General features: G+C 42.2%; 1 protein-coding gene across 1 annotated transcript in view; it reads right to left on the reverse strand.

Annotated features, from left to right (window-relative positions):
* The window catches only part of ANO3 (anoctamin 3), a 1,465,374-nt gene extending 1,453,339 nt beyond the window's left edge, over window positions 1-12,035 (reverse strand). The window contains exon 1 of the mRNA XM_086959492.1: window positions 11,840-12,035. Coding sequence (XP_086815618.1) covers window positions 11,840-12,035 — 196 coding nt within the window. The remainder of the gene's footprint in view (window positions 1-11,839) is intronic.
* Between the last annotated feature and the right edge of the window lie 14,667 nt (window positions 12,036-26,702).

A 26,702-nucleotide genomic window follows, 5' to 3' on the forward strand; every position in this document is an offset into this window, starting at 1 on the left:
CATCTGGAGCTCTCATGCCCCCAGAAATTATAACTTTTGAGAGATAGGTCCTTCACAAAGTTAAAACCATCCAGGCGGAGCATGAGTTTGTGCCTTATAATTTAACTATCACTGAAAAACAGGCACTGATAAACCTTACACCCTACAAGAACATAATCATTAAACCAGCAGACAAGGGTGTGTTATTATCATCATGGACATTGACAAATACGACATTAATATAATGCTACAACTGAACAATACGACTCACTACTGGTTGCAACCTTCTGACCCACTACCCGGCATAAGAACCAAGATTCAGGAAGTCACCCATCAGGCCAGAACCCCGGATATCATCACAGATAAGGATTTTATTTTCCTCAACAATCGCAATCCCCACACCCCTGATATCTATGTACTACCTAAAATAGAAAAAGATGTGCACAATTCCCCTGGCAGACCAACTGTCTCCGGGTGTGGATAAATCCTTGAACCTATTGGAAAATACATTGATGTCATAATTAAGGAATTTGTCCCATTAACTGACACCTATGTTAGAGACAACGTGGACCTTAACAATCTTATATGGGACACTCCGTTCACTACTAGGACTGACCTGATGGTCTGCCTAGATACTGAATCACTTTACACTAACATTTCTCACGATGAAGGCCTTTCTGTCATGAGGAATCTCCTTTAATCCAGACAACAGCCTGTACGATTTGCCACAGACTTGGTTATGCACACCCTAGAAATTGCCCTCAGTAATGATTATTTTCTTTACAGGGACACTTTATACTTACAAGTATAGGGAGTCTCCTTGGGGGCATGCTTCACTCCTAACTTAGCCATACTATACATACACAGCCTTGAAAGAACTTAAATCCTGATCCTGGCTAACCATTTCAAAGAAAAGATCACTTTCTGGCGCTGCTATATCGATGATATTTTGTTAATCTGGAAAGGAACCCAAGAAAACTTACAACACTTCTTAGACTGGCTCCATACTTGCCAATCTCATCTCAAATTCAAGGCAGATCCTAAGGAAAACAACCTCCCCTTTTTCAATTTGACAATTCAGGTTGAAGAAGTCATGATAGGCACCTTTCTAATTTGAAAACCCACTAAGCAGAACACTTTCCTAGTATACCCAAGTTTCCATCCAAGGGGTCTACGTGACGGTATGCATTATTGACAATTCCTCAACATCCGAGGAAATTTCAAATGGAGGTAAGACTACCTCCGTGAAGCTGCTATTCTTATGGAGTAAATTATCCTAAGTGGTTATCCAATAAAGCTGGTTATCAGAGCCCGCAAACGCGCCTGGTATAACCATAGGGAAACCTTGCTCATACCAAAGGAGAAATGAAAAAATACTCTCATTCAATTTGTGTCAACCTTTACACCCTCCAACAACAAAATATGTAAATTCATAAAAAGGAACTGGAACACCTTGAGGACTCCATATATATTTCAGGAGCCACCACTTTTCTTTTACCACAGGGGATGCAATCTAGCGGACCGTTTGGTACATGCCATATCTTGGCCTAAGAAAACCAACAATGACAAATCAATCATGTCTGCCTGGGGCCTTGCTCCCATCATAGGTCATTACAGATGCCAGAGGTGCATGGCATGCTCCACAACACTCAACACCAAGGAATTCAACATACATAACCGCTCAGAAGTGCCACCAATTACAGATCCAGCAATGTCATATATGCCATACACTGCCCATGTAATCTCCTTTACATATGGCAAACCACCCAGATGGTCAAGGATAGGAAAACCCAACATAGAAGATGAATCAGATGTGCAGTCCTGGACGCTCCTTGGTATCACTTTTCCATGACCATAAACATAAAGAAACAGACTTTACATGGCAAGTTATTGACCAACCAACTCTGCCACTGAGGGGCGGTAACTTACAGCAACTAATTAACTGATGTGAGTGTAGATGAATAGCTTGCTGCCACACAGTGGAGCAAGGTCTCAACACCCTGGACGAATGTAGTGTAGTGCCATACTTCCCCAGTATGGCACTACACGCTTCAGTAGTCTGCTGGCCTTCCCAGCTATTGCGAACCTAGGAACATGTGTCGACCATCTGCTCCCGTCCTAACATCTCATTGTTAATTTCTCTTGTAATCATCATCCTTTGATAAACAATTAGATGGTTATTATATTGTTCTTCTTCAAATTCTTGTATCAATGATGGTTTTTGTATGATGATTCTCTATCATGTGCCATTTGTGCCTATGTCTGAACATCACTTTTAATTGTGTTTATTTTGTCCATCTACTTGACCTAACCCTATATGACTAAATTTCTTATTCATGTACCCACTCTAAGAAAACGATTTGTGTTTATCTGTACACGTGTATCCACCTACATACTGTATCTCACATGATTGCTGTGTTCCCCCTAAAAAATGTATATGGTAATTTACAATGTATCAGATCATGCTTGACAGTACCATTTCCAATATTTACATGTATGGGTGTAACTAGCCCCTTTTCCAGGATCTACTTTGATCGCTGTGGTACTTAACAACCTCTTCCAAAAATGTTTTACAAAAATGTGTAATAATGTAAATTTGCAATTAGAAAAATCTCACTCGATAGTACTACTGTCAATCTCCCTCTGTTGCTGTGCTCTACTTCTCAGGTCCACTTCCTTTCATTTGTCTATATACCTTATTTCTACCCATATGGTCTTTTTACCACTTGGGACTGATCACATCAGTCTTTCTTTCTTTTCCATCAGTTGTTCAGATGTTAATGTGTTAACGTCACACACATATTCATGCCCGCCCCTTTTAATAGTATCTGATCAATCCCTCCTGGAGTGACACTCACTGCCGGACTCACACTGGTGCTGCTTCAATTTCCAGCCTCCTCGGACCCACTGTAGCTGATTCCTACCCCCGGAGCGATCTCTACTAAATAGTAAGTTGTAGCACCTTGTTGTCCACAATGCAGCTCCATAACAAATTCAACCCCCGGTGCCGTCCGGAGCCCATCACCATTGACCTTTCTCCCTCCCTCCCCACAGATGGATGCATGACCACGGTCAAACTTCAATCAATTTTTCACCATTTATCTGGAAGCATCCAACACCCTTAGTAAGTGCTAATTGTATGCAATGCATAGGCCTTTAATACATCTACAGACTGCCCATGGGTCTCTTCTTAATGCCTCGGTCCTTTTCTTTCCCAGCGTCCAGCCCCAACTCCACAAGGCGCTTTCTCCTCATTCTCCCGCCTTCCATGGCCAAAACCTACTCCAGCACTATCACAGTGCCCTCTACATGGTGTCTTGATTCCTCAGACACCACAGGTTAGTGTTTATCCTCGCCCCTACGGCACTTTAACTTTAACACCCATTTTTCTTAAATCTCCGAGCATATGCACCATATTTCTCTATTGTGTTTCTTGTGTCATATCGGCGCTACACGATCTACTGTTTGCCCCCTCCTAGTCATTTTTATTCTCTCCTTTTGCTAATCCCCTGACCCTTGCGGCTTCCATGCTGTCACCTTAAGACCTTGTAAATTTCCCTCTATGGTCTACCTTTGAATTGTACTATCACTTTCTCCACACAGCACTGTTGCCTTCAAAAATTCGCAACCTGATCCTGATGATGGCCTAAACTGTATAAAGGCAGAAATGCTGTTGACTTCTACAGCATCATTCACAGTGCCTCCCTCGTGATTGCCCAAGAAACTAACTCTGTTCTTAATGTATGAAATGTCCACCTTTGAATTGTACTATCACTTTCCCCACACAGCAGTGCTGCCTTCAAAAATTTGTAACCTGATCCTGATGATGGCCTACACTGTATAAAGGCAGAAACGCCGTCGACTTCTACAGCGTCATTCACAGTGCCTCCCTAGTGATTGCCCAAGAAACTAACTCTGTTCTTCATGTATGAAATGTATGGGCTCCACTAGGAGTGCACTGTATATATTACTTTTTTGTTCTAGCACCTCTTTTTCCAGCTGCATATACCCCTTCATGTGTCATCAGGGCTGTTCACCTTCTCACAAGCACTTGTATACAGCTTAGTATAGGTTAAATGACATTTAATGTAACACAGTGCTTTTTTAATTGTTATTTTGATCGTGTACACTGATTGTATGGAAAAAGCATTTGCTCAATTAATGTCTTCTGGTCCTTTGTCTCTGTGTTTCCTCTTCTTCCCTGTTTGTTGCAATCATTGTGTGTAAATTGTCTACTAAACAAGACCCATTGAGACATTGTTGTCTGCTATACATTATTGATCCTAGTCTCTACTGGGCTTATGGGTTTCCTCCTGTAGTTTGTTACTGCATACTACATGTTTCAGTACAGTGGCCACTTTCATGTCAGTTTAGTGCTTGTTAGAACCACCCCTCGCTCTGCAGCTAAGCAAGTGTTTTGCATGCTACTGTATACTGACGGCACCTCTGCATAAAAACTAGGCATATTTTCATTGACACACAGGGAAGGATTTAAGCAGGAAGGAAAGACTGTTTTCATAAATGCCTTCTGTGCAGCTAAGTCAGAGTCAGCTGAAAAATTACATAATGTTTTCCTCATGCAAAATTACTGTTTGGACGAGTGGCTGACAATGTCCGTGAGAAAGAGAAAACTTTGTTGGGTGAGTAGGAATAAACAGTAGTTGAAAAATGTCTAGCTTTTTTCTGTTTAAAATAAATTTGCTCCGAACGCAGCAAACCATGGGGCATAGTATTAAGGCGGGTGATAAATATCGCAAAGCACGCTTAGCGCTTGCATATTTATCGCCGGCTATCTCTGGAATTCATCTCTCGGTTAGCTCGTTATCAACAGCGTACATCGCAGAGGCAATAAAAATTCCAGAGATAGTGGGGATATCGCCATTTTCCATGGGGGGAAACAGCGATATCCTAGATGATAGGGCCTGTGGTCTTAGCCACACAATCCAACCCCAATGTTAAGTATGACTTAATCGGGAATTTAACAGACGTTCAATTCCTGTGTTAATGCATACTTAACGTGATTTTAAATATCGGTAATCCTCGTTGTCAATATGACGAAGCTGGGTTAGCGATATTTTCTGAAGGGAGTCTTTCCAGGCACGCCGCCTTTCCATCTCATTAGTGATGCGATCGGAGGCGTGCTGACAAGGGGCGCTATTGCAAGGAAACACGCGCTAGTGTGTCCTTGTTGATATGCTCTTTCGAGTGCTACAAAAGCTTTTGTTGCCATTTTATTAAGGTGTTGCCAATTAGGCAAGATGCTTTTATGGAAAGTTCAGGTACTTTAGGTATGGGTCAGGGTTTAAACATTATCGAAAATGCAAAAAACCTTGCAAAATAACAAAATTCAAAAGTTCACCAAAATGCTTTATCACATTTCATTTTTAATAAGCAAAAAGTACTGAAGAATCAACAAAACAGTTTCATCGTTTCAAAAGTATAATTCAAGAAATTCAAAAGATTCGATTTTGGAGATATCAAAATACATAAGTATCTCTTGTAAATCAAAGTTATCTATCTCATATTAAAATTTGAACGTGCTCTCAGTGAAGAAGGAGAAAGGGGTGTTTGGGTAGGATGGGGGTGATGAGGTAAGTGTGGGACTGGGTAAAGGTGGTGTGACAATAACACAATCACAAAATCACAAAAGGGTTTGAAAAAGACCTTTACAGTCTAATAAGATCCATAGTTCCCTATGTCTCTTCACATACAGGATGGATTTCTCAATATATTTGGATCCTATGATGTGAGACAAAAGTGTAGTCAGTCTACGTTTCGACTTCGCTGGATAAAAAGGCAATTTTCGCCTCATTCTGGAGTCTTCATCAGGACAAAATAATATTGGAGCACTTCATAAGCAGCCTCAAAGTGACCGTCTGTTTTGGACCTTACACTAGTTCCTCCGTTGCTTGGTTGATTGAGGTGGGGTCTGGGTGAAACCAGGTATCAATCTACTGGTTATTCTGCATGTAGTCCGAAATATTATTATTGCCATGTGAGGCGTTATCAATCCACCTGCACGGGTTGCTAGGATAGTCAAGCCCTGTTGGTGAATCTACACACCGCCACCATCTCTGCTCGAGTCCTGGAAAGTTCAGTCGTCTCTTGTTTAAGCACCCTCAGGATAACTTTGAAAGGATTGCCATCGGCTCCCAAGACGATGCAGAGTTTCGACTCAAAGAACTGTGATCACAGATCGTCCACGTATGGAATGTTATTTAATGGATGCATGGAGAGCTGCGCAAAATACAAAATGTATTCATAACGGAAATAGTCAGTTAATATTGTTAACATTTGTGTCCAGTTAAAGAAGATTTTGAGTGGATATCACAATATGGGAGGGGTAGCTTGCAAGAGTATTTCAGTGACGTCTGTCGGATTTGGCTCACTGCATTTTACCCGAAGTATGTCAAAAGATCATAGCACTATTGATCTGTTGCATCCATTTTATATTCTGCAATTTACAGAATGGCCAGTAAATTTGAAAATGTTATGTGTATATTGTAGATTTTTGTTCGGTTGGTGCTGTAGTTAAAGTAAATTTGGGTTCCAATAAAATGAATGCCAGATAATTTTGCATGCTACAAAATGCTGAAATGACTGCAGGCCTGCAGGTTGGAATGATGCTTTGACCTGACTCAACATTTCCTCCTTCTGACATCAGATAACACGAATGTCTGTCAGTCACAATTAATGAAAATATGGTAATTATAGCACTGCACCCAAACGGCAATAACGATAATTAAGAATGTCTATTTTAATTGAAAAGACATTGTAGAAACAATCATTCCTCTGCTGTGTCATTGTGTGCAGGTTTGAAGTGAAGATTTGCAGTATATTAGTCCTAGCTTGCAATAGTGCATGATCGCATGACCTTTCCTGGGTATAAACTGCTACATTTTCTTCATTTTATTTACATGAAAATCAATGTGCACCTTTTTTAAATAATTAAGTGACTTCTAGTTAGGTGTTTGGTTTGTGTATGTGGATAAATTGTGTTTGTCCACTTTTTTGCCAGCGTAGAACTATTTACTGAAGGTGATAGTTAATGTGTTCTTGACCGTGATTCCTTATTTCTACTTACAGTGGACTGTGAAAGTATGAACCATTTTGAGAGACGTGTGGTACATCCGAGGCAACCTCAACATGTACTCTGGAAGCAGTCTCAGAAGCAGTAGTGCCACCATGGACAAGAACAGTTTCACCTCAGCAGCAGCGATTACTTAAACCACAGCGGAGAACTGAACAGGTAAGACTGTAAAATAAATGAAGTGAACTCATGCCATTGGAAGGCATGTAATAATCTAATGGGTTGTTGATATTCATGAATGCCAGGGAAATTAACTCTTTCTCTTAGTTGCATTTTGGTAGGTTCCCTAGGAAAGCTTTTTAACATTTGTTTTTGTTTCCCCACAGTAACTTTGGAAGTGCTTTTTTCTTTTCTTTAAAGAAAGATGTCGACTTTTAATGCTAATGTTATGGAAGGTTTGGCACCTGAGGATCAGAATTAGGTTATTTTTAGGTTGAGTATCAGCGCACATGCCTTTCTGCAAGACCTGCTGTAATCACACTTAGGAGTATAATTACACCTGCTGCTTGCCATTGTTTCATAACTCCACTGCTCGTATTTACTGCCTCTTTATTGGCCAGTATTTCCGATACATCACTTAGTTTTTAAGCCAGGAGCACCGGCCAACTAAAGTTTCCTTGCACCAGATGTCTTTATCTAGTTCTTTAGGAACTACGTATTTTTTTTATAAGTGCCCCATTCTGCGCTTTAACTTTAACGGTGGCCGCACCACTTTTTTTAGACGAGGCTTGTCTATAGAAAGGTGTGTGGCCACTATTAAAATTACATTTATATTATAAATAAAGGGGTTCGACCCATGTGGTCAGTGGGACCTGGGTAATAGGTTGAGATATATGAAGGGGTCCCTGACCAAACACACAACAAATACTTGAAATTTCACTAAATTATTTGAATAGAAACAACACAAAAATGATGGTGGACAGTGTTTTTATTATCCCTGCACCAAAAATCATATATTAATTATGCAATTGCTAGTATAGTATATAAAATTCAAGTGCGCCCACAAAGGAAGGGGGAAGGAGTGCAAGGGAAGGGGTGTGTTTCAATTAGTTAACATCACTAATCAAAAAAATCATTACGCACCAATCCACAACTGAAAACATCATTATCGTTGATCCATATGTTGAAGATCAAGAAAAAACACATGTTAAACAGAACATATCACATGAAACAGAAACTCCCGTGATGATTATTATTATCAATCTTGGGTTAAGGAGTTCGTGTAGGTAGATGGTAGTCTACGTTTCGACCCAAAGGTGTAGGATAATGGATCCTTACTCGCGGGTCTTCATCAGGACGATGGGGGGGTGAAGGGAGGAGTGGGGCTGTGTCCTAGGTGTAGAAAAGGAAAAATAGGCTAATTACTTGAAACGGTCTCAGAAGAGTCCCGACATAATTGGATTACAAAAGGGCCCGAAGGCCAGTGGAAACAAGGCATAGAAATTACAAAGGAAATTAAAAAGAGTTAAAAAGAGTTAAAAAGGAGGTTGGCTGAACTGAGGACGGAACACTACATGGTTGGGTAGCCCGACAAAGTAGATAAACAAGGCAACCACCCTGCTGGGCGTATTAACGTCTCCAGGAGGGGGCCAGTCCCAGTAAATAAGCGTGGTGTCTGAAAAAGCATATTGAAACAGGGGTATTGAAAAAAGGGGGGGTATATTGAAAAAAGTGTTACAGTAGCACCATACACCAAAAACACTCTAGCCCGCTTATGGGCTGGTGTAGGGTGACATCAAAAGAGTAACCTTAGTAATAATGGGGTATAAATCACCTGGTCTTGATGCCAAGGCAGGATATGTGGATTTTGTCCGTATTTCTCAAACACGGGCGTTCATCTGGAAAAAAACTGATGGAAAAACGAAGTATCAGAAAAGGGGGCGCAGGGTGAGGTCATAAACGGTGTCTCGCACGCATTGTCCGAGTGTAAAACTCACCCGAGGGGGGATTGTAAAACAATCACACAGAGGGAGCAGTCACAGCACGTCTCCTTCACAGTAGTTTGAGTACTTCGTAACTAGGGCGTCCCGAAAGTGGATCGAGCCCAGCAGACCGCCGTCTGGAAAAACGGAATTCCAGAAATTAGGGGTACAGAGGACGATTAAATTCAGAGGTTATTGCGCGTCTCCTGCCAAAGGACTCACCCGTGGTCGGTTAGAAACGGAGCCAGTGTCAGCGCGTGTCAGCCTGCAACCAGGAAGTGTTACCAAGGTAACCAGGCTCGATTAAATAACCTCGTGGAAGAAAGACTTAGACGTGTTGCTAGGTTACCGGGTATGCAACCTTGTGGAGGAAATATTGAAACCGTCAATAAATATTGGAATCTGATATCCGAGGATCTTAATATCAGTTGCCCGCCCCTTCATGCATTTAAAAAGGCAAGGAATATCCGAGACCATGTGGTGCGCTCTTTTCTCCCTAGCCCAGCCACACCATCGATCACAACCATGTGGAACCTGCCGCCAATTGTGGGACATTTTCGATGTGGGTCCTGTAAAGCCTGTCCTTCGACAATTCAGACTAAGATATTCACTCACAAACAACATCAAGTACTACTCAAGTCACATACCAATTGTAACTCTACAAATGTGGTATATTGCATAATATGCCCTTGTGACCAGATATATGTGGGGCAGACACAACAACGTGCGAGACACCGTTTATGACCTCACCCTGCGCCCCCTTTTCTGATACTTCGTTTTTCCATCAGTTTTTTTCCAGATGAACGCCCGTGTTTGAGAAATACGGACAAAATCCACATATCCTGCCTTGGCATCAAGACCAGGTGATTTATACCCCATTATTACTAAGGTTACTCTTTTGATGTCACCCTACACCAGCCCATAAGCGGGCTAGAGTGTTTTTGGTGTTTGGTGCTACGGTACCACTTTTTTCAATATACCCCCCTTTTTTCAATACCCCTGTTTCAATATGCTTTTTCAGACACCACGCTTATTTACTGGGACTGGCCCCCTCCTGGAGACGTTAATACGCCCAGCAGGGTGGTTGCCTTGTTTATCTACTTTGTCGGGCTACCCAACCATGTAGTGTTCCGTCCTCAGTTCAGCCAACCTCCTTTTTAACTCTTTTTAACTCTTTTTAATTTCCTTTGTAATTTCTATGCCTTGTTTCCACTGGCCTTCGGGCCCTTTTGTAATCCAATTATGTCGGGACTCTTCTGAGACCGTTTCAAGTAATTAGCCTATTTTTCCTTTTCTACACCTAGGACACAGCCCCACTCCTCCCTTCACCCCCCCCATCGTCCTGATGAAGACCCGCGAGTAAGGATCCATTATCCTACACCTTTGGGTCGAAACGTAGACTACCATCTACCTACACGAACTCCTTAACCCAAGATTGATAATAATAATCATCACGGGAGTTTCTGTTTCATGTGATATGTTCTGTTTAACATGTGTTTTTTCTTGATCTTCAACATATGGATCAACGATAATGATGTTTTCAGTTGTGGATTGATGCGTAATGATTTTTTTGATTAGTGATGTTAACTAATTGAAACACACCCCTTCCCTTGCACTCCTTCCCCCTTCCTTTGTGGGCACACTTGAATTTTATATACTATACTAACTATTAAAATTACAGCACGGAATGTGTTGTTTTACAAAAACAAAAAGAATTTGTTTGTCAACTTCAGAAACAATTTCTTTGTTTTTATAACAGCGCCTCATGCCGCGCTTTCACTTTAATGGCAGCCGCATGCTCCTTCCTTTAAACGAGCAGCATCTAAAGAAAATATTTTAGAAAACAAGAGCAACCCATCTTTTATCTAGATCAGTACACAATCTGCAACTCAAGTAATTGTTCTTATTACATCATAGCTAGAATGTATCTTATATATTCATGACCCCCTATCGAGTCCGAGTATTATTTGCATCAACATTTTCTGCATACAATTTAATTGAGAAGCCCATACACTTTGTTTATCATGTCTACCTGACTTCAGCCAAAGTAGGTAATTTTATTTTGCAATACCAGTCTGCATCACAGACGTTTTCCTTATATATAAGTCAATAAAATATTTACATATCATTACACATTTGAAGTATAACTGTGAGCCCCAGTGAAGTGACCATAAACTATTTAGTGAGTATTGTGTGACATAGTGAACAGTAATACTTATTCTTTCTGGCATGCTACAAATATGTGTGTCATGCCGTTTTCAATTTTGGCTACACCCCAGTTTCCCCGTCACCGTGGTCTAAATTATCTTCAGAATAAAGATGTTGTAGCCAAGCAAAAACCTGCATCTCTTCATATGAACATTCATACATAACCTGGTCAGTCTTAGACATGCATAGGCTCTAGATTGGTCTGCAGTTATAAATACTACAATGTGTAGAAGACGTGCTACTTTTTACTTGCAAGGATCATGTATGCCTCACCTTTCCGTATCAAATGAGGTTGTGTGCCCATCTTCATGGCAGTATGTGGAGCCTTTCTATGAAGTACACCTAATCATGGTGGTATAACAAACTACAAATTCTTGATTTACCATCACCAGCTTACTGAATAAAATGTTGTATATTGCCTTCAGTACTATAAATCTTTGCGATGACTTTGGAGAGATATAGAGAGAGGAAGTGTTCCAGTCTCAGAAGCTACTGATCCAATTTTAAACTTAAATCATTAAACTGCTGATAAATGGTGGTAGAGATTTCTTAAAGATCATACCTAAAAGATAGATGAGGTTTTTGAACTCATGGTATGCAATCAATAAGGGGTTCAACGCAATTTCCGTTGAAACCTTACCTTTGTCTGGAGGTGTGCTTTCCTCTGCTGATTCTGCTCCAAGAGGTTGTGGTTGTATCTGATTTGGCTGATGTAGAGAAGAATGCTTGCTGAGATGTTGAGGATGAGTTTGGCTTTGAGCTAAACATGGCATACTTCTTCTTCCAGATGGTTTTAATGTTTGTTCTTTGTCCGTTCCACTTCTACTTGTATTCATACCTGAAAAACAAAACGTTTCAACATTATGACAATGTATGCACACAATTAACGAGTTATTTAATGAGGTTTCATTATCGAAAGATAAAACAATTCACACAGCCAATGCGCTATGAATAAAATAAGCAATTAAGGAATGAAGTGAGTGTTGACCCCAGGAGGAAGCAGTTGTTATTGGTTCAATAGACTATAAAAAATAGAAAAGGCTGAACATATGATAAGATTAATAACCACGACAAACTCCCCACATTTACCATTACTATACCAGGAAAATGTTTATACTTTATACGGACCAAGTTTATGTAAGAAGGAATGATTAGGAAATTTGCATAATAACAAAGTATGCTCAGTTTCTGCCTTCCTATGCTCTTCTTCTATTCCTTTCACTTGCATAATAGTTATTTTGAGAATATAATTAATACAGATGATCTGGAAATTTTGATGTAAGATTGTAAGTAACGAAACTGCTAAAAAAATGATATATAAAAAGAGAAAACCAGTGCTCTTAAATTTTTAAATGGTAATACATGATGATGATGATTAGGTTTTTAATGTTGGAATTCTGTGTCAAGGACATACGTGTACTTGTATAGTTTTTGGAAACTGTCTGAGTAAGAATGTGAGTTACTGGTTGAGGATGGAAAAACCCTTCTAAAGCAGCAACCACAATTCTTTGCAGGGCGACAGACCAAGCAAACCCTAAATTAACCTGTGATCAAACCCTTGAGTAGCTTTGCACAGAGAAGGCAGGCTAACTCAGCGGCAAAATAAAGAATGTTTGCAATACTTCGAACAGTAACACAGTGAAAACACACTAAAAGGATCACACGACAGATTTGGAACAATAGAGTAATTTCTAATAAAAAATACAAGACAAAAACAACAAAAATCCAACCAGTAGAACTGGAGATATGATTTTAGTAAAAACAACATCAAAAGCACAAAGCGCCAATGGTGGATATCCGGTTGGGCCGGACCAGGATAAAGTAAGAGATTTAGGCCAACAGCATTGGAACGCGGGACCCAGTTATGCCTGCTGAGCAAACTACCTTAAATCCTGGTTAGTTAAGCATTGCGGGAGTCTGGGTTGAAGATGCATCACACAACCAAACCGATGCGTCAGATCCGAGATGCGGAGATGCTGCAGTGCGAGGGCCTACTGCATTGTCTTCAATGATCCTATTGAGTAGGGTTTGTGATTAAAGGCCCAGTGTCAAGGATGCAGCACACAGTTGGAGAAATGCATTGGTTCCCACGAGCTGCAAGGCTGCGATTCGGAGTGCGTAGCCAGAGCTGATTTGCTGGGAAGGATGAGTCACACAGTGACGATGCCAATGATGCAACAGGCTACAATGCGATATGGCTGTTGATGATGGAATCTATCCATGCAGCAGCAGACATGCATTAGTTCTGCTCAGGGTTGTGCTGTGCAGCAGAAGGAGATACATCAGTTCATTTGAAACTACATAGGCTGGCAGAGCACCTTAGGCCCATTTCCAAGGGTCCAGGACTGGGGTGGCATCACTTGGCAGGGTAAGCTCACAGATGGCAGAGTTCTGGGTTCAAGTTTGTTGGACCTTCTGTCCCTGAGGCTCTAATCAGGAAGCCTGCCAACTATCCTTTGAAGTAACTATGGGGTCCTGAGATGCAAGTTCAGTCCTTCATACTCAGGCAAGTAAGTGGCAGATAGAAGGTCAGGTGAGCAGAGCAGGGCAGCAGCCCTACAGTGCAGTAGTCCAGCTGAGTGGGGTCCTTTAAGTGGCACAGCAGTCCTTCTTCCTGGAAGAGTATCCACAGATCCAAAAGTGTACTGAAGAGTTTGTGTCTGAGGTCCAATATATACCAGGTTTCCTTCTTCTGGAAGGAGGGAAACACTTCTAGAAATTCACTTTAAAGTCCCCAGACCTCCTGCCTTCCCTGCCATGACTCCAGACTAACTACAGGAGGAATGCAGCCCTTTGTGGAGAGGCAGGACAGTGCCTATGTAAGTATAGGTAGGGCTATCCCAAGCTCTGCACTCCCATCCTTACATGATGGCACTTCCAGGCACACCTAAGCTCTCTATTGTGTGTGTGGCTGTCTAAGAGGAATACACAATGTTGACCTGTCAGCTACACCTAGGTATGTGACCCAGGGACAGGCCACAGCACTAAAAGGCACAGGCAGGAAAATGCCAACTTTCTAAGAGTAAACACAAGGAGTTGATGGATGGAGCGCTTAAACGTTTCAGATGCTCACCCCCCAGTCACAGATCTGGGTTGAACCATCATCGTTCTATAACTCACTTCGCCACCCCGACTCCTTATGTTTACTTTCTAAAAGTGGCATTTTAAAAATTGCAATTTAAAATCCCATTTTACCAGAAGAGAGGTTTTTTCATTACAATGCCAAAAACACCAACATGAACTGGTCACTTGTTTCAATTTGGAAATTACACCATATGTAACTCCAATGTTATCCTATCAGAGAGATAGGCCTTGCAGTAGAATTTACATTACCTAAACATTTAATGCTTAAAAGTATACATCCTACTTTTTAAATACACTGCACCCTGTCCACTGGGGTATCCTGGGCCTACTTTAGGGGTGACATATGTGTTAAATAGGAAGGTTTGGTCATGGTCATAGCCATTTGGTTAGATTGTAATTGACTATAAAAATGAGCTATTGAACCACTTCTCTATCTACTCCTAAACAGAATTTAGCACCAATAGTGTAAACCAATGGGAGAGTCAACCTTACCACAGTAAAACAATACTTTGGAGGCTTTTCAATGCCAGGGTTTGCAAAATATGAAATATACTCTTTAAATACTATACAACCTGTGCTATAGGAATTTTGGACCTACCGTAGGGTTGACATATAAGCAGTAGAATTGAAATTTTAGCCTGGTCAAATGTCTATTTAGTCAGGTAAAAATGGCAGTTTAAATCTTCACACCCAAGCAGCAGCTGCAGGCCTGGAGACATGCTTCACAGTGCCACTTTAGTGGGTGACAGAATTAGTGCTGCTGCAAATTGGTAACATTTAATTTACAGACCCTGGGTGCATATAGAACCATACATTAGGGACTTAGAGTAAATTAAATGTGCCAATTTTACCATGTTTGAACAGGAGAAAAAATGAATTGAGATAAGTAGTCCTAATGCTGTAAATACCTACTTTCATGTCTCTGAATATTGCTATTTCAAATGGTACACAAGTGAAGACAGATTATGACATTTTTGAAAGTGTTGTTAGTGGAAAGGTGGATTAACATGGGCAGGCTAAATAAGTCTTCAGGTCAAACTTCCTTCAATTTCTATTTATCTACGTATTTTATTTTACATACATCGCATTGTCTCAGTGTGACAGCAATGTCTCAAACAAAGGTCTAGAGGCCAAGTGTAAATATATTGTTGTAGTAGATAGAGGAATAGAACAGCTAAGCATTCATGTTATATTTGTTGAGACTAATACCTATCCTAGTTTATCCATTCTCATTGTAGGTGCTCACATCAGCACTTTGGTACATATTCATGGACCATCCAACTAAATGGGTAGAGCCACTTTCTACATTAGAGTACAACTTCCATTTAACAGGGTCTTAAGTTGAATCTTGCTTTCATTATTTGTCTTTTAAGGGGGGATACACATACTGTTCCACTTGGTCCTGAGGTAAATCTCATTCCACAACTATGTATTAATCTCTAATGGAAGTGCACATTTGCGAAGCTGTGTCTCTATACCAAGTAATCTTGTAAGTGACCACAATTCAATTTAAAGTTATGTGGTGTGATTTCCAATATATACAACATGAAAATAGAATTTCAAAATAGGAAGAGCATGTGGAAAGGAATGTCAGCATATTTAACAAAATATCTGGAAGCTAATACCCTCCGGTCTTGGTATTGAGTCATTCCAACATGGAACATTTTACTGTCTCTGGCATGATACATATTCAACACGCTACTTAGGGCAAGTCTGCCTCAAAAAGAACTTTTTTGACTATTAATAACAGAACAGAAAAGGAATTGAAAATCCTACAATGATTATGTTGTGTTATGTCGCTTCTGAGACCAGTGTGGCTACCCCTTAGATCCTGCTTCCAGTGGGGAATCAATCTCTGATCATGTTTAGATGATCTATATAATGTTATTAGTTTTGGATCTACATTTACAAGACATTTATCTTTAGTGAGTGTACAGCAGGATTTGACACAATTGTGGTTTACAACAGAGTATGTAGTTAGGCATATGAATTCCACAACAGCCCCCATGACAAAAGGCCCTGATTGAACACTGATCTCTGTATTATTTTTTTTTTATTGCTATAATGGGGAAAGTCTTACTGTCATGCTGCCGTCCTGAGCCCACCACCCCTATGCTGCGCCAGTATCAATAATGGACCTGCTTATAATTCCTGGGGTGGGGAGGGCGGCAATAGGGATTGTCAATAGGGATTGTCGTGCACAAGTTGACTGACCCTCAAGCCCACGCGAAGACCGCGCACCGCCGCCCAACTGCCAAGCACCTCTAAGCAAAACGTGCTCTATCCAAGAACCCCTGGGACAAGCTCCGCGAAGCTCCAAGGAACAGACTCACAGACCCCTTTCTCTCCTGACAAGGCAATAGATCCCGGGCCCCCTCCACATCCGCCAGCTCTCACCTGATCTCTGTATATAACGGTCATCCTATTGTATTGGCAGGGATTTTTTTCCCCATATTTAAATAGTGCATCATTGACGGAAATATCCCTCCTTCATTTAAAGTTTCATTAGTTTTAACAATCTGTAAAAAAAGGAAAATGTGAGCTGCCTTAAAATGACTATCCTATTGCCCTGCTAGATATTGCTAGGAAATTATTTGCTAAAATTATTATGGACACATTAACCAACTAGACAAATGCAAACAAGTAATTTCTTTTGAAAAAACAGGCTTTCGCACAGGCAGGTTGACAATGGTCAAACACTAAGGGGCTTATTACCATTGCGGATTGGGAACTGCCCAACCTTAGGTCTTTGAGCCTGTTGTATGGATCTCAGACGGTCCTGCCGCCTGCTGCCTCCGACTGCACGCATTGTAATGCATCAGTAGGACCAAGCAGCAGATAGAGGTCGGACTGCACCTGACTAGCCGTCAGACCACCATCGTAATCGGCCCCTTAGTGCTTAACAATATGGAAGAAAAATATCATAAGTGTAGGGAAATTAATCTTTATGTAGCATTTAACAATCTTTCCTTGGCTTTCATCGAGTTTATCATGCTGCACTCTTGGCCAAGTAATTACCCACAAAAAAATGTTTCTAGGTCTTCTATTGATCAAGTTGCGCTATTAGACTTGGGTTAAGGTTGACTTGGTTTCTTCTAATAAATACTTCAATGTTCACTGCCTGGGACAGCTAAAGCACTGCTCACCAGACCAGGGAAAACTCCTACTCTCGCGGGCAGTCTGCGGTCGGCTTTGGTGGTTTGGCAGCAGGGCTCTGGTGTGGCAGCCTGCTGCCATACCGCCAAAGACTTAACCAGGCCCGTAGTCAAAGGGTAAAACTTTTATCAGGACAAGCTGCTTGGTGTATCTTGTGACTTCTGATTGCCACTTTACTTTTTCTTGGTGCGCTTTCTTCTACAAATGTTAAAAATGCATATCTTAAGTTCTTCTTTTTGGATTTGGTGGGAGTTTTATTGAGTTGCATTTTGAGTTGTTATATGTTTAGCCCTTTTAAATGCTCTTTACATAATTATAAATAACGCCTGTTCTATCCCATTTGCTACACTGGAATGACAATGCTAATAAACCATGTTCTTACAGACTCCTACTAATATTCTAATATACTCAAAATTAGTCACGAAAAATAAAAAGGTATGAAAACATCTCATAATACCCCTTTTGAACCAGACCTATTGTATTCAATTGACAGAGTGACCTTGGAACAGTTTCATTCAAACCATCCGCTGGTTTCAGGCATTTCCAATCGCGTCCTGGCTTAGCTCAACATAGTATTTTGGATGCACCATCAAGCCATTGGCTGATTGGGTGTATCCTTCCTCCTACAGTGTTCAAACTGAAATGCATAGGGGATTATTTTACAACTCAAATTGACATTTTATCATCACAGGTGGTTTGTCAAATTTCTGAGCAGTTATTTATCTCACACATACATTTTATTAATAACGCTATCTTTTTTTAATGTAGCTGGTATTTCAGATGCTCTTATCAGTGCTTGAGTGGGAGCTGAAATTAAGATGGCCGGCACAGTGGCATTTACTTTATAAGATTAGGATAGTCTCAGCTCAGGTTGGCCCAAGTTTCACAAGCTCAGCGATAAAAGGCGGGGCTGTGACTTTGAATATCCACTATGTGGCCAGGCCATCTTATCTCCAGTTGTGATGCTAATGTCTTGCCCCCTTCCCACCCACTGCATAGCAGTTACTACTGCACATGTTTATTCTGCCTGTTACTCCTGTCTTTTATATTGTCTAAAGAAATATTTGTCTGTCTTTTATACTGTCTACAGAAATATTTGTCTCATAAATGTAATAATTGGATTGTTTTTAACTGTATGTTTATGAATTGTGCTTTTATGATTGTAAGGTTTACAATCGAATAAAGATATTTGAATTGAATTGAATACTGCACATGTGTCCTCATTCGTGGCAGAGACATGTACAGGTGTAAACTCATTTACAACTGACAGCATTCCTTTTCGGCATTCCTGGAAGGCGCAAATTAAGTCATTTTTTGATCGTAATAGATGTTTATGACCGACAATACCTTTGTGTATTGCCCCTTGTTGTTTTGAATTACATTTGAAGTATGAGTCACTTTGAAAAGCTCCCCTTTCATCGCTTTAAAATACCAAATGAGTCATCAGGGTATGTGTTGTTTTGAATCACTACTGCAGTTTACATACTCTCCGAGCTCCTAGCTGAGGACTGAGAATTGTGACTAATATGAGCTTAGTGCTTAAAGGTAACTTGTTAAGCACCTTCACTTCCCCTTGCAGACACAGTTCAGGACTGTAAGGCTTTGATGTTCTCAGCTGCAAAAGGCAATTTCACTTTATAGCCTACATGCGTACCCAATAAGATTGTTATATTCATCCTATAAGATTGTTATAGTGCTGCACAAATTGCATTTAAAGCTGTATGATGCATTCTGATTTAGACCAGTGAAAACAACACTTTCCTACTATGACAGTGATAAACATAACACCTAATGGTGTATTGTGATTTCAGGATACAAAATCCACGTGCCCAATATAACAAGCCTTTGCAATGCAATCAGTCTCGCATTTGTGAAAGTTAGAGCTGTTGGGTGGTATTCAAAATACCTATGTTTTTTACTTTTGTTTATTAGTATGCAGTGGAGTGATTATATTCGCATAGCACTATTGCAATTCATATCACCTCACAGCGCGGGAGAACTAGAAAATGGGAGAGAGTTTATGAGAGAGAGACAAGAGTAATATGCTGGCTGGGAAAACAAATACTCATTAAACCATTCTAATTCCCTGTAGGAAGCAGTGAATTCACTCACACCTTGCATTTCATGAATACTCTATAGAAATTTTTCAAAAATAACTCAGGTGTACCGTAGCGCCTGTTTCACCACTAAATACCATGGGGTAGCTTACCAGTTCCAAAATACATGGATTTTGGTTCAGTTGGTACTCACACTAGCAATTAGCGAAGCGAGCCTGTGCAGCTCTTGTGAACCTTATGAAGTTTGACCCTAAAGTGTTAAACATTTTTAAAATCCAAAAACATTTTTTTTTAAAAAGAAATTGTGATGTATGTCCATGTGGCCATATCTTCCCATTAGAAGCTGCCAACCCAATTGAAAAGCTTTGAAAACCATTTCCTGATATTAGTGAGTCTGTTGCAATAAACTTTCCAACTTCCTTTTATACCTTAGAGACAGGGCCGGACTGGGAACCAAAACCGGCCCTGGCAAAGTGCTAGGCCCCTGCCCACTCCCCCCTCCCCCTCCCCCCCCCCCCCCCCGAGCTCTTTGCCAGGGCTGCTTTTCTGCCGATGTTGTTACAGTGATGCTTTTGCAGCAATGCTGCAAAAACTGCCCTGTAACAAAAATGGCCCCCCGGGGCCCAAAACCGTCCCCCACCTGTGCGGCGCACCGTGGGATTGCCCAGTGCCTGCTACGGCCAGTCCGGCCCTGCTTACAGAACCTCATATTACAGTTGGCCCATTAACTGCCTGAACATTTGTAATGAAAGCAGTGACTTTTCAAATAATGACGGCCAAAAGGTTCGGAAAAGGTAAAGCTGCAAGTTGTTTACTGTGGCACTATTCAAGATATCTAAAGTAGATGGCATCTTGAATATGTTACAGAATGCTATGTGCAATCTATTTGTGTACTTGTCTCTGGAAGTATAGGTGCTACGCAATTCTGCTATCTCTCTTGCTCCCAATTGTGTTACAGTTCTAGCTCAAAAACTTTATATTAAAGCTGCATCTTTTGCCGTGTGTTATACATTGAAACATGCACCTCACTAACTCCCAAAGATATGCCTTAACTCCTCGACCAAAACAACCACTCCAAATTCACCTTAGTCCTAATATTGATTACCCATGGCCTGTAGCTCTAAGTCATTTTATGTCTGACCAAAGGATTGGAGAAGAAGCATGATACACCGAACGTACCCAGTACACATACCTCATGCAGATGTCCTGCTCTCCCATGAGACAGTCTATCCTGTCAGTGGCGCGTGCAGATCAGGGCTGCAGCCTGGCTCCAATCTACAAAGACACTGCAGCTCCAAAGGAGCAGGGATTTGGCAGCACTGATAGGTCTGCAATCCTGCTGCTCGAGGCAACAGTGGTGACAAAAGCAATGCACGCCATGCTGAGTTGCTAACAAAATGATCTGCACCCCTTACTTCTCTCATGTGGGCTAAGTGCCAAATAGCCTGTGGGCCCCTCCTCCAACCCCTGCTCTTTGAAGCAAAAGCGTTCCAGGCCAGCATGGAGTGGGGGAGGGATTCACACATTTACTACAATTCAACCCAGCCTCGCTTGTCTCTGGTGCTGTGTTAGTGCCTGAGCGGTCCCATCGTTGCGGGCCGCTCCAACGATGTGGGCCACTTTGTTTTTGAAGTCCCGGAGTGGGGCCCCAGAGAGCCTGGGCCCCATTTGTCCCTCAGTTGCGCCACCGTAGCAGGCAACTGCGCCAATGGTCATCATTTGTTCTGCAGGCCCCAGTGAGGGCCCCAAGAGCGCCGTGGGGGCCAGTTATGTGAAGTGTCATAAGAGGGGCCCATGCCCATTTGGTCACATTTCTGGGGATAGAGTCCCTGGTTGGGATAGGAGGGCACAGTGAGTGCCAGCGATGATCCCAGCTGTACCGCAATTAGCGTCAGCTGCACCTTTTAGGTTTGCGCAATGGCGCACTTTGTGATGTTGCTGCTTTGGTAGCCTCTAGCCCTGACTTTGCTGGACGTAGGGCATTTGAGCCCTGCAAGAAGGCCAGTTGGGGTCATAGGTAGGAAGGGGAAAGAGCGCAAGGCCCTCAGGTGATGTATGCACCTGGTAGCGGTGTTACTGCGGTGCCCTACAGAGTTCCTGCCTGATATGTATTATAGGCCAAATGTGATTTATGCACCCTAGTTTATGCCTCTAATGATGTTTATGCTCATGAGGTTATCGCATAATGTGTTTATGCTGGTGAGGCATAATACGTGATGTGTTTATGCTTCGGAGTGTGTCAATGCTAATGAAAATTTGGCCTAATGTGATTTATTGCCTAATGTCATGATGTTTGGGGAAGTACCTATTTGCGTAAGGTGTCTATGCTTATGAGGTTATTGCATAAGGTGTTTATGCTGGTGGGGCCCATTGTGTAATGTGTTTATGCTGATAAGGTTTGGGCCTAATGTGGATTTATGCTAATATGAGCTAATATGATAATCCTTAGGTCATTATGGTACCAGTAGTTACTGGTTGTATTCTATGTATACTATATTTCCTAGATTTGTCAAGTTTTCTTTGTGATGGTTCTGACAGTGGTCCCAGTGGCTCTGTCAGGTGTAAATAATCCCCTGTAGATATTGCCCGGTGCCCTTGGCACAGTGTAAATGTGTGATTACTATTCTATGTGTTTATGATAATACAAAGGCTACTTTTTATATACCCTTGTGTAGAGTTCTTTTGTGGTGTGCCTAGTGTGTTGCTGCTGTGTGTGTGTGTTGCGCAAACGCTTAACACATTTACTCCGGGATAAGCCTGACTGCTCGTGCCAAGCTACCAAGGGGGTGAGTAGGGGTTATCTCTGGCATGTAACTCCCTTTCCCTGACTAGAGTGGTGGTTTCGGCCTGGCTTTGGCGCAAGCCTTAGCCAACCAGAGATCCCATTTCTAACAGTGGACAATTACAACAAGACTTATAAACTCTAAGACGGTGACAGAACTCATTTATAAAATATGTACTGATTGTAATGGCCAGTGTTCGTTAAAACAATGTATGGCTCTGGGAATTATTCAAAGTTTCCTCATTATAAAGATGGAAGATATCCAAACAATGCATTCCATTTTTTTAAAAAGCAGGAAGACTATTCTTGATCAAGGAGACTCCTGCTCAAGTGTTACGCGAGCACCAAGATAGAGGAGTTCTCAAATTATGGGATTTTTTGGTCAGTTGTGGAAATCAATTAACATTTAGGAGGTAAGAGTGAAGTTGCAACGATACACTTTCCCCTGTCTTTGTGAGTCTTTTCAGAATATTTAAAAGCATTTGTAGTTTTGTAAAGGTTGCGAGGTTATTCAAACGTGGAAACAATCATTCAAAAGTAGGTCATGTAGGAAAGCAGATCTAGAAAAATCATTTTTATATTGGAAGTATTTTCCTCCAAGCTTTTGCAGAAATAATCTTGCAGGTAATAGGAAATGTATCTGTAGCTGAAGTTGTACGAATAAGACTTTTTGTTTTCACTACCTGGAGAGGGTTTTATATAATGTCATGTATTTGGTCAAATATTATTTTTATTTTATTTGATAACGTTTGAACCACAAAAAGTTCAAACGAAGGTCAACCGTAGACAGCATCTTCAATCGCAACCCAATACATTTCCTTACATTTCCGGGTGATATATTGTTTTGTTTTGAGGATACCCCCTTGGCTTCTAATGGTATCTTGAATGCTTCCAAAAGCTAACATAGGCTCTCTTGTGCTGCAAAACTATTTCTGATGAGAGCTTTCACCTCTGACCTATGAAGCTAGTTATTGATCTGAATTTCCCTCAGAGATGTTCTTCTCTTCCTAAGATAAAATTCTATAGCTGCACACACCAAACAGCTGCTGCCTTGACCTTGCAGTAATGCATGTTCCTAGCTGCAGGGAGGCAATGTGTCCATGTCACTCATTTTTCAGTATTCTATTAGTACAATAAAAAAAATGGTTCTCTTCTCCAAGGCTGCAGAATGAACTGATTCTGGATATGTATCACTCGCCTGCCCAGTGATTACGGTTTGAAATTCGTTTATTCATTAAATGGATCTGCTGCATATCAATGAGATGGGGAGGCTACTAAAGTGATTTCTTCAAATGATGTGATATTGATACGTGCAGACTAGTAAGGTGTACTATGGTCTTTAAAACCATTGCTAAGAGTGGGTCGGGTCATTATGCACTACCTCTCTTCAGATACATGTTTTTCCATCGGCGTACACATTTATAGCGGCCAAAGACTGAATTTTAGAACATAAAAAAATGACTACTTGCTTTTTCTCTGGTGCTGTCACCTATTAGGAAATGACAAAGTGTTGCTGAGTGACAACCAAGAAACTAAAACACTTCACATTGTTTTGCATGCTGAGGTCACTAACATAATGGTATGCCTTCTAGTGACGTTAACCCACTGTTCTATAGCATTTTACATTATTTTCAGAAGTTATTGAATTAAATGTGAAATAACACTACTTTGTCTCAGTTATGATTGCTTATTACATTTTTCATTCCAGAGTCCGGAAGCATCCTTATATGGTGTCATTATATAATGAGTCTAAATAGCAATTGAGCATTTAGTTTTCCAGCTTTAAATGGAGAGACAGCCGAGATAGCCGCGCCAGGATTCAAACTTGTGACCTGAGGATCATAGCATTGGTGGATTGCATTTACCTCCTACAGCCACTTATTTTATGTTATCATGTGGTATGTCTTTTGATTGAAATACCAGGAGGATTTTAAAATCTGTATCAAACAAAGAGTTAACAATATTATCAGATCCACGTACTTAAAATGGATGTCTGCAGAGTGGTTTCTTGTGAACTTCAGATATTTCTGACAAAAAACAATGAAAAATATGTGAAGTTTGAAAGCAAGTTTGACTTTCATGTGCAATTCAGGACTTGTGAACATTCAGTATGCAACTATGTTTTGTGCTAAGTCACTGATAATAAAAAGGTGTGCGAGACATAAATTAGGTACAGAATGTGTGTGAGTTAGCAGAGCAAATTGGCTTCGGAGACAAAAATCTAAGCAAGAATCCGCAGGTTTTGGGAAAAAAATCTAAGCAAGTATTTATTTACATCCATATTGCTCATGAATTATCGATTTCAAACCATACATGTGAGATATAGCTAAGCAAGAAATGCACTTGCAGTGGTGTAGCAAGGAGGCGGCAGCCTCCCCTGCTCTTACCTGTGGCCGTCGCAGCAATCGCCAGCACCCCCGAGGTCTTACATGCATCTGCAGCGGACGGCACAAGTACTAGCTACACCACTGTGCACTTGTATGATAAATGGTTATTCAAAACACTGGCAGGAGAAAATACAGGCAGGGCATAGTTTGATCAGTAAGATTGGGGGTGGTGAGTGTAGTGTCCCGCTGGACACATTCTAGTGTCCCACAGGAAGCTGGACTTCCAGCCACTCCCTTGGGGGATGGACACACTACACCCACACACCCATCCATCACGGTTGTCACAAGTGACGTGACCCCGCTAATAAAGGGCCCGGGGTCCACGTGCTCGTGGCCAGTTACTGCACCAGGTACCCATATGTCTGTGCCATCATTTCACGTCATGCGTGCCTGAGGCCCAACATTACATAGGCGTTGAGGTGGGCAGTCAACCCTGTGTGCCTGCAGCCCAGTACGTCCTCGTCTTCTGTGGGTAAAGAAAAGGAAATGTGCCTGTGAGGCGGCAAACCCCCCACGGAGATGTCCACGGCCACCAGAGACTGCAGGGGTGATCTGGCGTGACAGCGCACTCGGCAGTCCACGGAGCGATGGTCGGAGTCCAGCCGTGCCTCAAACCCCAATGATGTATGAAGTGGGCAAGGGCGTCCATGCAATCCCGGTGAGTGCGAGACCCCCACTTCCCCTGCAACGTATCCACTGCCAGACTCAGGCAATCACGTTTACAGTCAAGGAGCCCAGTGACCCTCGAGCGAAGTCCCCGCCCTACATCTTCTCACTCTCACAGCCTGAGGTGTTGGCCAGCTGGCGAAGCCCCGTAGCCCGCCCACGCGCCCTGGCCGATCTCTGACAGCACCCACGTGGGTGTGAAGAGTGGGCCCACGCAAACGACACCTTAGAAGAGCGCAGAAGGTAGAGTCCCAACGCCAGAGGTTGACTGCGGATGCCGGCGATCTGGAGCAGGTATAGCACCAGAGGAAGGACTGATCAGACCCCGCGAGGGACCTTTGTGCCACATGACCCCTGCCCTCTGAGGGCGAAGTGAAGCCAATGTGGCAGCAACACCGGGAGTGGGTCAATGCCCCGGTACCTGCGACGGGACTCCAACCATCCCAGTGAAGAGGTGCCAGGAATGGGGGCCACCAACAGCGAGGGAGACCCCGAGCCGTTCTCCTCCTGTCAACCTTCGAGGCCTACAAGTGCAGGAAAAACCGCCACAGCTGGGGGAGAAGAGACCCGGATGTGGCAACACCTAGTGGTCGCAGGCGTAGCTTAGCACCGCACCCTGAGAAGGAAAAGCAGCACCGAGGGCCATTATGAAGGAGTTACTACACCCCTATTGAGCCTCGCCACACAAGTAGACCGGGCCCGAGCAGCCCTATCTGCCTTGCACTAAATGAAACATAGCCAGTAGAGAGTGAAACGACCCGCACTGAGGCTGACTGCAAGGCCTCCAACGCTACAGCAGCTACACCACTCACCTGAAAATATCCTGTGAGGCAGCCCTGAACAGGAAGAGCATCCGGTACGGACCGGAGCCATCTCAGCCTGGAAAGCAGCCCCCTCTCCTGCATCTCCCCTCCAGAACCATTCCCAGCTAAGGCCAAGACGGAACAATCTTCACCGCAGTGCGACCCAGTGGCCACCTGTGGTACTGCAGCTACACCACTCTAACCAACTACAGAGGAATGCTTGCAGTAACAGACTGAAAAATCTGTCAAGCAAGGTAAATCCCAAACCCCATCTTTACAGAAGTACCGGCACTGATGGGCCCCATACCCAGTAGTAGTCCTACAGTCCCGCAACAACCCCGACAACGGGCCTACCCAGGCGGGAGAACGTGAAGAGACATTGCCCCACCAAAAGGTTACTGGTCACAGCCAAGCTGTTCAGCAGGGACAGTCTTTCCAGCAACACCTCTGTGAATTCTCATTTGGGACTCCATCCATGTTCACGAAGCAACCCACTAAAAGAAACTGTTAGAACTCACCACAGACCATCACCCACGTCAGAAAAGTGGAAGCCATGCAAGACAGAGAT

This window comes from Lissotriton vulgaris, chromosome 2_2 (genome assembly GCF_964263255.1).
Source record: "Lissotriton vulgaris chromosome 2_2, aLisVul1.2, whole genome shotgun sequence".
Lineage (NCBI taxonomy): Eukaryota > Metazoa > Chordata > Amphibia > Caudata > Salamandridae > Lissotriton > Lissotriton vulgaris.